The 16,377-nt window shown below is 39.6% G+C and overlaps 1 protein-coding gene across 1 annotated transcript in view; it reads right to left on the bottom strand.

Annotated features, from left to right (window-relative positions):
- The window catches only part of SLCO6A1 (solute carrier organic anion transporter family member 6A1), a 93,539-nt gene extending 77,886 nt beyond the window's left edge, over positions 1–15,653 (bottom strand). Inside the window, exon 1 of the mRNA XM_032845772.1 lies at positions 15,093–15,653. Within this exon, the coding sequence (XP_032701663.1) occupies positions 15,093–15,408 (316 nt within the window). The 5' untranslated portion in view covers positions 15,409–15,653. The remainder of the gene's footprint in view (positions 1–15,092) is intronic.
- Between the last annotated feature and the right edge of the window lie 724 nt (positions 15,654–16,377).

The raw sequence follows: 16,377 nt of genomic DNA, 5'->3' as shown, positions 1-16,377 counted from the left end.
ATTTCCCTAATATGGCAAAGGGAACAAGCATCAAAATCCATGAGGCACAGAGAACCCCCCTCAAAATCAATGAAAATAGGTCCATACCCCATCATCTAATAGTAAAACTTACAAGTCTTAGTGACAAAGAGAAAATCCTGAATGCAGCCCGGGAGAAGAAGTCTGTAACATACAATGGTAAAAATATTAGATTAGCAACAGACTTATCCACAGAGACCTGGCAGGCCAGAAAGAACTGGCATGACATACTCAGAGCACTAAATGAGAAAAACATGCAGCCAAGAATACTATATCCAGCTAGGCTATCATTGAAAATAGAAGGAGAGATAAAAAGCTTCCAGGACAATCAAAAATTAAAAGAATTAGTAAACACCAAACCAGCTCTAAAAAAAATATTGAAAGGGATCCTCTAAGCAAAGAGAGAGCCTAAAAGTAGTAGACCAGAAAGGAACAGAGACAATATACAGTAACAGTCACCTTACAGGCAATACAATGACACTAAATTCATATCTCTCAATAGTTACCCTGAATGTAAATGGGCTAAATGCCCCCAACAAAAGGACACAAGTATCAGAATGGATAAAAAAACAAAACCCACCGATATGCTGTCTCCAAGAAACTCTTTTTAGACCCAAAGACACCTCTAGATTTAAAGTGAGGGGGTGGAAAACAATTTACCATGCGAATGGATATCAAAAAAAGCTGGGGTGGCAATCCTTTTATCAGATCAATCAGATTTAAAGCCAAAGACTATAATAAGAGATGAGGAAGGACACTATATCATACTCAAAGGGTCTGTCCAACAAGATCTAACAAATTTAAATGTCTATGCCCCAAACATGGGAACAGCCAACTACATAAACCAATTAATCAAAAAATCAAAGGGAGGAGTCAAGATGGCGGAGAAGTAGCAGGCTGAGACTACTTCAGGTAGCGGGAGATCAGCTAGATAGCTTATCTAAAGATTGCAAACACCTACAAATCCAATAGGAGATCGAAGAGAAGAAGAACAGCAATTCTAGAAACAGAAAATCAACCACTTTCTGAAAGGTAGGACTGGCGGAGAAGTGAATCCAAAGGGACGGGAAGATAGACCCCGGGGGAGGGGCCGGCTCCTGGCAAGCGGCGGAGGAACGGAGCACAAAATCAGGACTTTTAAAAGTCTGTTCCGCTGAGGGACATCGCTCCAGAGGCTTAACCGGGGTGAAGCCTACACGGGGTCTGCGTGGCCTCAGGTCCCGCAGGGTCACAGAAGGATCGGGGGTGTCTGAGTGTCGCAGAGCTTACAGGTAGTAGAACGGGGAAGCCGGCTACAGAGACAGAGCCAAGGAGTGACTCTCCGCTCGGGGTTACCTTGAACCGGTCGCAGGCTCGGTCAGCTCTGAGAGCGGCCGGAGGCCAGGGTGACGGGAGTAATTGGGCGCTGTTCTCTGAGGGCGCACTGAGGAGTGGGGCCCCAGGCTCTCGGCTCCTCCGGGCCGGAGACTGGGAGGCCGCCATCTTCATTCCCATCCTCTGGAACTCTACGGAAAGCGCTCAGGGAACAAAAGCTCCCGAAAGCAAACCCGAGCGGATTACTCAGCCCGGCCCCTGGTAAGGGCGGTGCAACTCCACCTGGGGCAAAGACACTAGAGAATCACTACAACAGGCCCTCCCCCAGAAGATCAACAAGAAACCGAGCCGGGACCAAGTTCACCTACCAAGGAGTGCAGTTTCAATACCAAGGAGAGCCACGGAATTCCAGAGGAGGAGAAAGCAAAGCACGGAACTCATGGCTTTCTCCCCATGATTCTTTAGCCTTGCAGTTAATTTAATTTTTTTTCTTTTTCAATTTTTTTTTCTCTTCTTCTCCTAAATTTTTTTGACTTTTACCCTTTTCTTTTTTAACGTTTTTTAACTAGTTTATCTAATATATATATATATATATATATATATATATTTCCGTTTTATATTTTTTTATTATTGGTTTTCTTTTTTTATTGTTTCTCTTTTCTTTTTTTTTCTTTTTTCTTTTTTTTTTCTTTCTTTCTGAACCTCTTTATATCCCCTTTCCCCCCCACCCTCACGATTTGGGATCTCTTCTGATTTGGCTAAAGCATATTTTCCTGGGGTTGTTGCCACCCTTTTAGTATTTTACTTGTTCCTTCATATACTCTTATCTGGACAAAATGACAAGGAGGAAAAATTCACCACAAAAAAAAAGAACAAGAGGCAGTACCAAAGGCTAGGGACCTAATCAATACAGACATTGGTAATATGTCAGATCTAGAGTTCAGAATGACAATTCTCAAGGTTCTAGCCGGGCTCAAAAAAGGCATGGAAGATATTAGAGAAACCCTCTCGGGAGATATAAAAGCCTTTTCTGGAGAAATAAAAGAACTAAAATCTAACCAAGTTGAAATAAAAAAAGCTATTAATGAGGTGCAATCAAAAATGGAGGCTCTCACTGCTAGGATAAATGAGGCAGAAGAAAGAATTAGCGATATAGAAGACCAAATGACAGAGAATAAAGAAGCTGAGCAAAAGAGGGACAAACAGCTACTGGACCACGAGGGCAGAATTCGAGAGATAAGTGACACCATAAGACGAAACAACATTAGAATAATTGGGATTCCAGAAGAAGAAGAAAGAGAGAGAGGAGCAGAAGGTATATTGGAGAGAATTATTGGAGAGAATTTCCCTAATATGGCAAAGGGAACAAGCATCAAAATCCAGGAGGTTCAGAGAACCCCCCTCAAAATCAATAAGAATAGGTCCACACCCCGTCACCTAATAGTAAAATTTACAAGTCTTAGTGACAAAGAGAAAATCCTGAAAGCAGCCCGGGAGAAGAAGTCTGTAACATACAATGGTAAAAATATTAGATTGGGAGCAGACTTATCCACAGAGACCTGGCAGACCAGAAAGAGCTGGCATGATATATTCAGAGTACTAAATGAGAAAAACATGCAGCCAAGAATACTATATCCAGCTAGGCTATCATTGAAAATAGAAGGAGAGATTAAAAGCTTCCAGGACAAACAAAAACTGAAAGAATTTGCAAACACCAAACCAGCTCTACAGGAAATATTGAAAGGGGTCCTCTAAGCAAAGAGAGACCCTAAAACTAGTAGATCAGAAAGGAACAGAAACAATATACAGTAACAGTCACCTTACAGGCAATACAATGGCACTAAATTCATATCTCTCAATAGTTACCCTGAATGTTAATGGGCTAAATGCCCCAATCAAAAGACACAGGGTATCAGAATGGATAAAAAACAAAACCCATCTATATGTTGCCTACAAGAAACTCATTTTAAACCCGAAGACACTTTCAGATTTAAAGTGAGGGGGTGGAAAATAATTTACCATGCTAATGGACATCAGAAGAAAGCAGGAGTGGCAATCCTTATATCAGATCAATTAGATTTTAAGCCAAAGACTAAAATAAGAGATGAGGAAGGACACTACATCATACTCAAAGGATCTGTCCAACAAGAAGATCTAACAATGTTAAATATCTATGCCCCTAACGTGGGAGCAGCCAACTATATAAACCAATTAATAACAAAATCAAAGAAACACATCAACAATAATACAATAATAGTAGGGACTTTAACACTCCCTCACTGAAATGGACAGATCATCGAAGCAAAAGATCAACAAGGAAATAAAGGCCTTAAATGACACACTGGACCAGATGGATATCACAGATATATTCAGAACATTTCATCCCAAAGCAACAGAATACACATTCTTCTCTAGTGCACATGGAACATTCTCCAGAATAGATCACATCCTTGGTCCTAAATCAGGTCTCAACCGGTATCAAAAGATTGGGATCATTCCCTGCATATTTTCAGGCCACAATGCTCTGAAGCTAGAACTCAATCGCAAGAGGAAATTTGGAAAGAACCCAAATACATGGAGACTAAACAGCATCCTTCTAAAGAATGAATGGGTCAACCAGGAAATTAAAGAAGAACTGAAAAAATTCATGGAAACAAATGATAATGAAAATACAACAGTTCAAAATCTGTGGGACACAACAAAGGCAGTCCTGAGAGGAAAATATATAGCGGTACAAGCCTTTCTCAAGAAACAAGAGAGGTCTCAGGTACACAACCTAACCCTACACATAAAGGAGCTGGAGAAAGAACAAGAAAGAAACCCTAAACCCAGCAGGAGAAGAGAAATCATAAAGATCAGAGCAGAAATCAATGAAATAGAAACCAAAAAAAACAATAGAACAAATCAACGAAACTAGGAGCTGGTTCTTTGAAAGAATTAATAAGATTGATAAACCCCTGGCCAGCCTTATCAAAAAGAAAAGAGAAAGGACCCAAATAAATAAAATCATGAATGAAAGAGGAGAGATCACAACCAACACCAAAGAAATACAGACAATCATAAGAACATATTATGAGCAACTCTATGCCAACAAATTTGACAATCTGGAAGAAATGGATGCATTCCTAGAGACATATAAACTACCACAACTGAACCAGGAAGAAATAGAAAGCCTGAACAGACCCATAACCAGTAAGAAGATTGAAACAGTCATCAAAAATCTCCAAACAAACAAAAGCCCAGGACCAGACGGCTTCCCGGGGGAATTCTACCAAACATTTAAGGAAGAACTAATTCCTATTCTCCTGAAACTGTTCCAAAAAATAGAAATGGAAGGAAAACTTCCAAACTCATTTTATGAGGCCAGCATCACCTTGATCCCAAAACCAGACAAGGATCCCATCAAAAAAGAGAACTACAGACCAATATCCTTGATGAACACAGATGCAAAAATTCTCACCAAAATACTAGCCAATAGGATTCAACAGTACATTAAAAGGATTATTCACCACGACCAAGTGGGATTTATTCCAGGGCTGCAAGGTTGGTTCAACATCCGCAAATCAATCAATGTGATACAACATATTAATAAAAGAAAGAACAAGAACCATATGATACTCTCCATAGATGCTGAAAAAGCATTTGACAAAGTACAGCATCCCTTCCTGATCAAAACTCTTCAAAGTGTAGGGATAGAGGGCACATACCTCAATATTATCAAAGCCATCTATGAAAAACCCACCGCAAATATCATTCTCAATGGAGAAAAACTGAAAGCTTTTCCTCTAAGGTCAGGAACACGGCAGGGATGTCCGTTATCACCACTGCTATTCAACATAGTACTAGAAGTCCTAGCCTCAGCAATCAGACAACAAAAAGAAATTAAAGGCATCCAAATCAGCAAAGAAGAAGTCAAACTATCACTCTTCGCAGATGATATGATACTATATGTGGAAAACCCAAAAGACTCCACTCCAAAACTGCTAGAACTGGTACAGGAATTCAGTAAAGTGTCAGGATATAAAATCAATGCACAGAAATCAGTCGCATTTCTCTACACCAACAACAAGACAGAAGAAAGAGAAATTAAGGAGTCAATCCCATTTACAATTGCACCCAAAATATAAGATACCTAGGAATAAACCTAACCAAAGAGACTAAGAATCTGTACACAGAAAACTATAAAGTACTCATGAAAGAAATTGAGGAAGACACAAAGAAATGGAAAAATGTTCTATGCTCCTGGATTGGAAGAATAAATATTGTGAAAATGTCTATGCTACCTAAAGCAATCTACACATTTAATGCAATTCCTATCAAAGTACCATCCATTTTTTTCAAAGAAATGGAACAAATAATCCTAAAATTTATATGGAACCAGAAAAGACCGCGAATAGCCAAAGGAATATTGAAAAAGAAAGCCAAAGTTGGTGGCCTCACAATTCTAGACTTCAAGCTCTACTACAAAGCTGTCGTCATCAAGAAAGCATGGTACTGGCACAAAAACAGACACATAGATCAATGGAACAGAATAGAGAGCCCAGAAATAGACCCTCAACTCTATGGTCAACTAATCTTCGACAAAGCAGGAAAGAATGTCCAATGGAAAAAAGACAGCCTCTTCAATAAATGGTGTTGGGAAAATTGGACAGCCACATGCAGAAAAATGAAATTGGATCATTTCCTTACACCACACACGAAAATAGACTCAAAATGGATGAAGGACCTCAATGTGAGAAAGGAATCCATCAAAATCCTTGAGGAGAATACAGGCAGCAACCTCTTCGACCTCAGCCGCAGCAACATCTTCCTAGGAACATCGCCAAAGGCAAGGGAAGCAAGGGCAAAAATGAACTATTGGGATTTCATCAAGATCAAAAGCTTTTGCACAGCAAAGGAAACAGTTAACAAAACCAAAAGACAACTGACAGAATGGGAGATGATAGTTGCAAATGACATATCAGATAAAGGGCTAGTGTCCAGAATCTATAAAGAACTTAGCAAACTCAACACCCAAAGAACAAATAATCCAATCAAGAAATGGGCAGAAGACATGAACAGGCATTTCTGCAAAGAAGACATCCAGATGGCCAACAGACACATGAAAAAGTGCTCCATATCACTCGGCATCAGGGAAATACAAATCAAAACCACAATGAGATACCACCTCACACCAGTCAGAATGGCTAAATTAACAAGTCCGGAAATGACAGATGCTGGTGAGGATGCAGAGAAAGGGGAACCCTCCTACACTGTTGGTGGGAATGCAAGCTGGTGTAACCACTCTGGAAAACAGCCTGGAGGTTCCTCAAAATGTTGAAAATAGAACTACCCTATGACCCAGCAATTGCACTGCTGGGTATTTACCCTAAAGATACAAACATAGTGATCCGAAGGGGCACATGCACCCGAATGTTTATAGCAGCAATGTCTACAATAGCCAAACTATGGAAAGAACCTAGATGTCCATCAACAGACGAATGGATAAAGAAGATGTGGTATATATACACAATGGAATACTATGCAGCCATCAAAAGAAATGAAATCTTGCCATTTGCGACGACGTGGATGGAACTAGAGGGTATCATGCTTAGCGAAATAAGTCAATCGGAGAAAGACAACTATCATATGATCTCCCTGATATGAGGGAGAGGAGATGCAACATGGGGGTTAAGGGGATAGGAGAAGAGTAAATGAAGCAAGATGGGATTGGGAGGGAGATAAACCATAAGTGACTCTTAATCTCACAAAACAAACTGAGGGTTGCTGGGGGGAGGGGGGTTGGGAGAGGGGGGGTGGGGTTATTATGGACACTGGGGAGAGTATGTGCTATGGTGAGTGCGGTGAAGTGTGTAAACCTGGCGATTCACAGACCTGTACCCCTGGGGAAAAAAATATATGTTTATAAAAAATAAAAAAAATTAAAAAAAAATAATAGTATCCAAAAAAAAAAAAAAATGAGAAAAAAAATCAAAGAAACACGTTGACAATAATACAATAATAGTAGGGGACTTTAACACTCCCTCACTGAAATGGACGGATCATCCAAGCAAAAGATCAACAAGGAAATAAAGGCCTTAAATGACACACTGGACCAGATGGACATCACAGAAATATTCAGAACATTCCATCCCAAAGTAACAGAATACACATTCTTCTCTAGTGCACATGGAACATTCTCCAGAATAGATCACATTCTGGGTCACAAATCAGGTCTCAACCAGTACCAAAAGACTGGGATCATTCCCTGAATATTTTCAGACCACAAAATGCTCTGAAGCTAGAACTCAATCACAAGAGGAAATTTAGAAAGAACTCAAATACATGCAGGCTAAAGAGCATCCTACTAAAGAATGAATGGGTCAACCAGGAAATTAAAGAAGAATTGAAAAAATTTATGGAAACAAATGTTAATGAAAACACAATGGTTCAAAATCTGTGGGACACAACAAAGGCAGTCCTGAGAGGAAAATATATAGCGATACAAGCCTTTCTCAAGAAACAAGAAAGGTCTCAAATACACAACCTAACCCTACACCTAAAGGAGCTGGAGAAAGAATAACAAAGAAAGCCTAAGCCCAGAAGAAGAGAAATTATAAAGATCAGAGCAGAAATCAATGAAATAGAAACCAAAAAACAATAGAACAAATCAAAGAAACTAGGAGATGGTCCTTTGAAAGAATTAATAAGATTGATAAACCCCTGGCCAGACTTATCAAAAAGAAAAGAGAAAGGACCCAAATAAATACAATCATGAATGAAAGAGGAGAGATCACAACCAACACCAAAGAAATACAAACAATTATAAGAACATACTATGAGCAACTCTACGCCAACAAATTTGACAATCTGGAAGAAATGGATGCATTCCTAGAGACATATAAACTACCACAACTGAACCAGGAAGAAATAGAAAACCTGAACAGACCCATAACCAGTAAGAAGATTGAAACAGTCATCAAAAATCTCCAAACAAACAAAAGCCCAGGGCCAGATGGCTTCCCAGGAGAATTCTACCAAACATTTAAAGAAGAACTAATTCCTATTATCCTGAAACTGTTCCAAAAAATAGAAATGGAAGGAAAATTTCCAAACTCATTTTATGAGACCAGCATTACCTTGATCCCAAAACCAAAGACTCCATCAAAAAAGAGAACTACAGACCAATATCCTTGATGAACACAGATGTGAAAATTCTCACCAAAATACTAGCCAATAGGAACCAACAGTACATTAAAAGGATTATTCACCCCCTGGGGCTAATAATACATTACAGGTTAATTTTTTAAAAAAAAAGATTATTCACCGTGACCAAGTGGGATTCCTTCCAGTGCTGCAAGGTTGGTTCAACATCTGCAAATCAATCAATGTGATAGAATATATTAATAAAAGAAAGAACAAGAACCATAGGATACTCTCAACAGATGCTGAAAAAGCATTTGACAAATTACAGCATCCTTTCTTGATCAAAACTCTTCAAAGTTCAGGGATAGAGGGTACATACCTCAATATCATCAAAGCCATCTATGAAAAACCCACAGCGAATATCATTCTCAATGGAGAAAATCTGAGAGCTTTTCCGCTAAGGTCAGGAACATGGTAGGGATGCCCATTATCACCACTGCTATTCAACATACTACTAGTAGTCCTAGCCTCAGCAATCAGACAACAAAAAGAAATTAAAGGCATCCAAATCAGCAAAGAAGAAGTCAAACTCTCACTCTTTGCAGATGATATGATACTATATGTGGAAAACCCAAAAGACTCCACTCCAAAACTGCTAGAACTTGTACAGGAATTCAGTAAAGTGTCAGGATATAAAATCAATGCACAGAAATCAGTTGCATTTCTCTACACCAACAACAAGACAGAAGAAAGAGAAATTAAGGAGTCAATCCCATTTATAATTGCACCCGGAACCATAATACACCTAGGAATAAAACCTAACAGACAAAGAATCTGTACTCAGAAAACTATAAAATACTCATGAAAGAAATTGAGGAGGACACAAAGAAATGGAAAAATGTTCCATGCTCCTGGATTGGAAGAATAAATATTGTGATAATGTCTATGCTACCTAAAGCAATCTACATGTTTAATGCAATCCCTATCAAAATCCCATCCATTTTTTTTTTCAAATAAATGGAACAAACAATCCTAAAATTTATATGGAACCAAAAAAGACCCTGAATAGCTAGAGGAATGTTGAAAAAGAAAGCCAAAGTTGGTGGCATCACAATTCTAGACTTCAAGCTCTATTACAAAGCTGTCATCATCAAGACAGTATGGTACTGGCACAAAAACAGACATATAGATCAGTGGAACAGAATAGAGAGCCCAGAAATAGACCCTCAACTCTATGGTCAACTAATCTTTGACAAAGCAGGAAAGAATGTCCAATGGAAAAAAAGACAGTCTCTTCAACAAATGGTGTCAGGAAAATTGGACAGCCACATGCAGAAGAATGAAACTGGACCATTTACTTATACCACACACGAAAATAGACTCAAAATGGATGAAGGACCTCAATGTGAGAAAGGAATCCATCAAAATTCTTGAGAAAACACAGGCAGCAACCTCTTTGACTTCAGCCACAGCAACTGCTTCCTATAAACATCACCAAAGGCAAGGGAAGCAAGGGCAAAAATGAACTATTGGGACTTCATCAAGATCAAAAGCTTTTGCACAGCAAAGGAAACAGTTAATAAAACCAAAAGACAACTGACAGAATGGGAGAAGATATTTGCAAACGACATATCAGATAAAGGGCTAGCATCCAAAATCTATAAAGAACTTACCAAACACCCAAAGAACAAATAATCCAATCAAGAAATGGGCAGAGGACATGAACAGACATTTCTGCAAAGAAGACATCCAGATGGCCAACAGACAGGAAAAAGTGCTCCATATCACTTGGCATCAGGGAAATACAAATCAAAACCACAATGAGATACCACCTCACACCAGTCAGAATGGCTAAATTAACAAGTCAGGAAACGACAGATGCTAGCGAGGATGCAGAGAAAGGGGAACACTCCTGCACTGTTCGTGGGAATGCAAGCTGGTGCAACCACTCTGGAAAACAATATGGAGGTTCCTCAAAAAGTTGAAAATAGAGTTACCCTACGACCCAGCAATCACACTACTGGGTATTTACCCTAAAGATACAAACATAGTGATCTGAAGGGGCACGTGCACCCGGATGTTTATAGCAGCAATGTCCACAATAGCCAAACTATGGAAAGAACCTAGATGTCCATCAATAGATGAATGGATAAAGAAAAAGTGGTACATAAATACAACAGAATACTATGCAGCCATCAAAAGATATGGTTCCTTGACATTTGCAATGACGTGGATGGAGCTAGAGGATATTATGCTGAGTGAAATAAGCCAATCAGAGAAAGACAATTATCATATGATCTCCCTGATATAAGGAAGTTGAGTGGCAAAGTGGGGGGCTTAGGAGATAGGGAAGGAAAAAATGAAACAAGATGGGATTGGGAGGGAGAGAAACAATAAGAGACTCTTAATCTCACTAAAAAAACTGAGTGTTGCTGGCGGGGGGGAGGGAGAAGGTGGTTGGGTTATGGACATTGGGGAAGGTAGGTGCTATGGTGAGTGCTGTGAAGTGTGTAAATCTGGCAATTCACAGACCTGTACCCCTGGGACTAGTAATACATTATATATAAATAAAAAATTAAAAATTAAGAAAAAACTTTTCAAACACCTTTATATTAGATATCGTAACTTTGGAAAAATAAAAGAATATGATTCTTGATATGCACTCCACATACTTTAATTTCTTAGCCATACTTACCTCTAATAAGACGTTATTCATATTTTTCTCTGAAGAATACATTTTAATATGATCTTTTTTCCTGATTGTTCCCCTGAAATTAGCTGCAATTCATCCATGTTGTTTTGTATAGTTTTGCAGTAAAGGGATAAGTCAGCAGGTCTTGGTTGCTCAAAAAATGCCTGTCTTCAAGACTGGCCATTCATTGGCTCCCAGAAAGTGACTCTGAGCCTTTGGAATATTCTGCCTGAGGCCTTGGACCACACAGAACCAGTCTGATTCAACAGCTTATATTAAACAAGGTCATCTAAGGTAAACATCTGTTTGATCAGATAATTTATGCGCCCCCCCAACCAAAAACACCAAGGCTCACATAAGCTGGTCTGGCAACTGTTTGCATGTATTACAACACATTGTTGGGGGGAAAATTAAGCATGTCCATGCAATTCCTCTGGGAAAAGATACATGGAAGCTTGGACCTGGTTTCTTCTAGATTTTGTCCCATGTACCTTTTCTCTTTACTGATTTTAATCTGTATCCTTTTATTATAATACATCATAACCATGAATATAACATCTTTCTCTGAGTCCCACATTCTTCTATTGAATCACTGAGCCTGAATGAGGTCATAGGTACCTCCAACATAATAAATGACTTAATAAATGACTTCAAGGGACGCCTGGGTGGCTCAGTTGGTTGGACGACTGCCTTCGGCTCAGGTCATGATCCTGGAGTCCCGGGATCGAGTCCCGCATCGGGCTCCCAGCTCCGCGGGGAGTCTGCTTCTCTCTGACCTTCTCCTCGCTCATGCTCTCTCTCACTGTCTCTCTATCAAATAAATAAATAAAATCTTTAAAAAAAAAAATAAAAAAAAAATAAATGACTTCAAATGACTTTCCACTTCTAATGACTCTCCATTTTAATAGAAAACCTCTCTACAGGTGCATAAATGTCTAGCAAGCTCAAGGAAAACACTACTAAATAATGTATGAAGCTCTTTGTTTTCCACTGAAATATTTCAGCCAAAATACTCCATTCAGAGAATTTTTGACAAATACCTTATAAGACAGAACTCCTCAAATAAGTTTTTTTTTTTCTATTTATGATTATTTTGAATGCTTCACCAAATTTAAATGTGAAATCCATGGGACTTCTACCAAAATATGAAAGTGAATCAATGTAATTCATTACATTAATATAATAATGGGCAAAACACACCCACAGAGAGAGAGAGAGACAAAGCATTTAACAAAACCCAAAACACTTTTAATAAAAATACTCAATGAACTAGGAATAGAAGACAACTTCCTCAAACCCATAAAACACATATATGATAAGCCTACAGAATATTTAAAAAGTGAATCATAAAGTTACTATAGGACCGAGCAATTCCAATCCTGGGTATAAAATCCAGAAAAATGAAATGTGCTGTCGCACAAACTTATATACCATTCCAGGTCTACATGTAAGAAGTCTGGTAATCACCATTCTGTCCTAACAAGTAACAGACTAAAAAATCAACAACTCTTACTGGATATGTAACAGAAGAGGACAAACCTGGCTGTGCATTCAACTGCCATTACAATTCATCAGCCCATACACTTAAATTTTGTGTTTGATTCCCCAAAATATAAAATCTATGGCTAAAAGAAATGAGAACTTCTTTTAGGGCTGTGAAGGAAGCTCCAGGGTTCTCAGACAGGGCTTGAGAGCTGAGAGTTAAGAGAACTGAATTGGACATTTTCTCTTCATAAGTGCTTAAGGGCACTCAGAAGATTCCATCCAGCACCAGAATCCTTATAGTCATTATCGCTACTATCAGGTAAAGCGTAGAGCCACTTGGGCTTTTAAGATCTGTACTTCAGATGGTACTTCATCCCAATCAAACATAAGCGATAGCTTGATTCATTATGATGCCACTACATGCCAAAAATGATGACCCATCACCCACTAAAATCCCACCTTTATGGATATATCTTCTGGGACTACGCCTGATATCAATTTCATAGTAGCCTGGATCCAATCAGGCAGGCACGACCTGAATCTGGTCATAAAGACACATCAAATATACCCAGGTTGAAATTCAACATACAGAATGAAAGACCCTAAGACTTGCAGGGACATAAGAAACAGAGAGAAAGTGGGGGAACTGCTGCAGATTAAAGAAGTCTAAAATAGGACAACTAAATCCATTGTGTGATCCTGGAATGGTTTGGTACCAGAAAGGAAAAGGAGACAGTATTGAGGCAGTTGGCAATATCTGAGTGAGGCCACCAATTCCAAATTTGATGGTAGTGTGGCACTGATATCCCTGACTGAGAAAGGTGTATAGTGGTTAGGAGGAAGAGTGTCCTCATTTTGGGAGAATGCACACTGGAGTCTTTAGCTATAATAGACACCATGTCTGAAAAAGTCTGTACATTCAAGAAAAGGTGAAGGAACAAATGTGGTGAAATGTAAACAACTAGAGAATGTGTGTGAGGGGACGCAGGAATCCTTTGTATCAACTTTGCACCCTTTTCATAAAATTGTTTAAAAGGTAACAACAAATAATAAATAGATCAACTGGTAAATACACATGGATAAATCATTTTTATAAATCGAAGACCCAATGTTATACCCAAACTAAGCTAATGATCTATATGAAGTCAATTAAAAAGTAGTGGAGCTAAAAAACTTCACTGCGAACTACTTTTGCCAAAACTTTCAATGGCTCCCCATTATCAACCTAGTAAGGAGATTATATCAGTGAGAGAATACCTGTAAAGCACCTTACTCGTCACCCAGCACATTAGGAGGAAGTGAACAACTTTCAGTGTCCTCTCAAAATCTCTAGTCTGTCACTTAAAGACCTTCATAAAATTGTCTTTTCCTTTTTTTTAATTCATTTATGCATTTAATACATACTTATGAGTGTCTTTTCTGTCTTAGTCACTATAATTAGGTCTTAAGGAGACACAATGAATAAAACAAATATAATTGCCTTTGGATGCTTAAGTGAAACCATTATCCAAGCTAAACTCATCACTCACCATTCTGGAACAAGGCTTTCCTGTATCTGAGTGTTTATTTATCCAAACATTCACTCATTCATACATTCATTTTCTTATATAATACTCCTTAACTACATTCCATTATCACAACTGTACCCTATTTATCAGGGCATGATTCAAACACCTCTTCCCCAAGAAACTTCTTTAATAAAATCAAGATAAAATTATCGCTATTTATGTGTCCCTTTCGTGTGGTTCTTATCACACACAGCCTTTTTATTGTACTTATTTAGAAATAACATTTTAGGGCAAAAAGAGAGATCATGTCCAGGAAACTTCAATGCCATCAGTGTTAACAGGATAGTAAAGAATCTTGAGCATAAAGGGAGTGGTGAGGGCTGAGGCCAAATAAAGAACAGACACCCCCTCTAAGGGCATTCATATTCACATGCTTTGTTTAACTGTGTGGGCAAAGATAAAACACTTTCCAGTCTGAGTTCTCTGGTATAGGTTGTTTGAGGTCCCACTTCACCTCCTCAGTTCACATGTGAGGATACCAAATCCAGGCAACAAGCAGTTTGGCCAGCCAGTCTCAAAATTGTAAGGAGAAACAGAAAACAAACTGGTGCTCACAAACACCATATTCAATTTTATTTTAATCTCCCCAGTTAATTCAACCCTGTACTTCCCAGGATCCCTGACCAAACAACGTTAAATGACTCTACAGCCCCTTCCTATTTGGAGGCCAGGCTGTCACTCACGTACCTTCCGAGGTAAAGCCATGACAGGGGTACACACCCAAGGTAATGGCCCGATTAACCTGCTGTGATTCCAGACTGACCTTGAGAACCTGAGCGACTACAGCTGCTTCAAGCTGGGTCACCACAGGGGGTCCCCCATTCACGCCTGTCCCAAGGCGCCCTGGGGCTGCCCTCCCCAGAATGCCCGCCACCCCCACTCAAGCTCACCTTGAGACGTGATCAGGAGGCAGTAGAAAACCAGGAAGCAATGGAGCGTGTTGAAACGCTGACATCTGGAAATAACTATACAGCCCAAGCCGCAGGGACCCTCCAAATTTTCTTTTGGCTTCTTCGTAATGGGGGATGTGGCCCCAGCCTGACTTTTTTCTTTGTTTTGGAAAGTGTGGAACTTGATCAAGCTAGTGGGAACCATCTTCAAAAGCTTGGGTTTTTTCTTGCGCTTTGCCTGTTCCGTCTCCAAAGGATTTTCAGCAACCTGAGGCTGGGCAGCCTTCGGCTCCACTTCCGCTAGGGCGTCTGGCATGGCGGCTTGATGGCCTGCGGAGGCTGAGGTGTTGGTTCACAGAGGGCGGCACTGGGCCAGAGGAGGTGTGCCCTGTTGCTTCCAGGGGTTTCCTGCTCTACCAGCTCTACTGAAAGGCCAGCCGGTCTGGACGTCTGGGAACTGGTGGCCCCCAGAGCTGCCTGCAGCCCAAGCCTCCAGAGGGGAACGTTTCTCCTTGGGCAGAAAGCAAACGTCCCTGAAAGGCTGACAGTTGCCCAGAGAGAACTTCCAAGGCTGTTTCCTTCTCTGCTTCCACGTGGGGAAGAGGAGTGGGGGTGGGGAAGGAAGGAAGCTAGTACTACTAGATTCTGATCATTGATAACACAAACAGGGGGTGCCAGAGTAATTCTCATGGAAGTCAAAAGATGCTAGATTTAAGACTTTTTCTTAGGAAGCAAGGAAAGAGAAATGTGCAGTGAGTCAATACTGGAACTCTCCCCCGATTTCTCCAGACTTATCTAATGGTATAACATTATTGTAATGTTTTTTGAACTGGATGATCTCACTATAAACAACCTGAAAATTGTTAAAGGACCAGGAGAAATGAGAGACATGAAAAAGACACTTGTACCACATTTAGAGAAACCAGCAAAGATCATAAAATACCCCCAAGGAATTCTCTTAAGTGTTTTACACCTAGACATTTTTGCCCTAGAAACTATCCTTAATCAAGAGTAGAAAGCATTATTATTTTCCTCCCTAAAGAGGGGGATGGGACCCAGGGTATGTTTTACTTTCTCAGGTATAAAAAGTTTACTGAAAAAAAAAGAATATAGGAGAACAGTAGTAGATTAAGAAACTTGTATATTTTTATGGTTCAAAATTCACCTTCTTATCAGCTTTCTTTTCTCAGACAGATATGTAAGTTATTCAGGCCATATATACAGGCCGGTTGACTTAACAGGAGAAATGAAAGGATCTTCCTTCCAATGGATTAGACATCGTGTT

Source organism: Lontra canadensis, unplaced genomic scaffold (genome assembly GCF_010015895.1).
Source record: "Lontra canadensis isolate GAN:19392208 unplaced genomic scaffold, GSC_riverotter_1.0 scaffold4, whole genome shotgun sequence".
Lineage (NCBI taxonomy): Eukaryota > Metazoa > Chordata > Mammalia > Carnivora > Mustelidae > Lontra > Lontra canadensis.
Note: the sequence above shows the minus strand (reverse complement) of the source record. Positions and strands in the feature narration are given on the sequence as shown.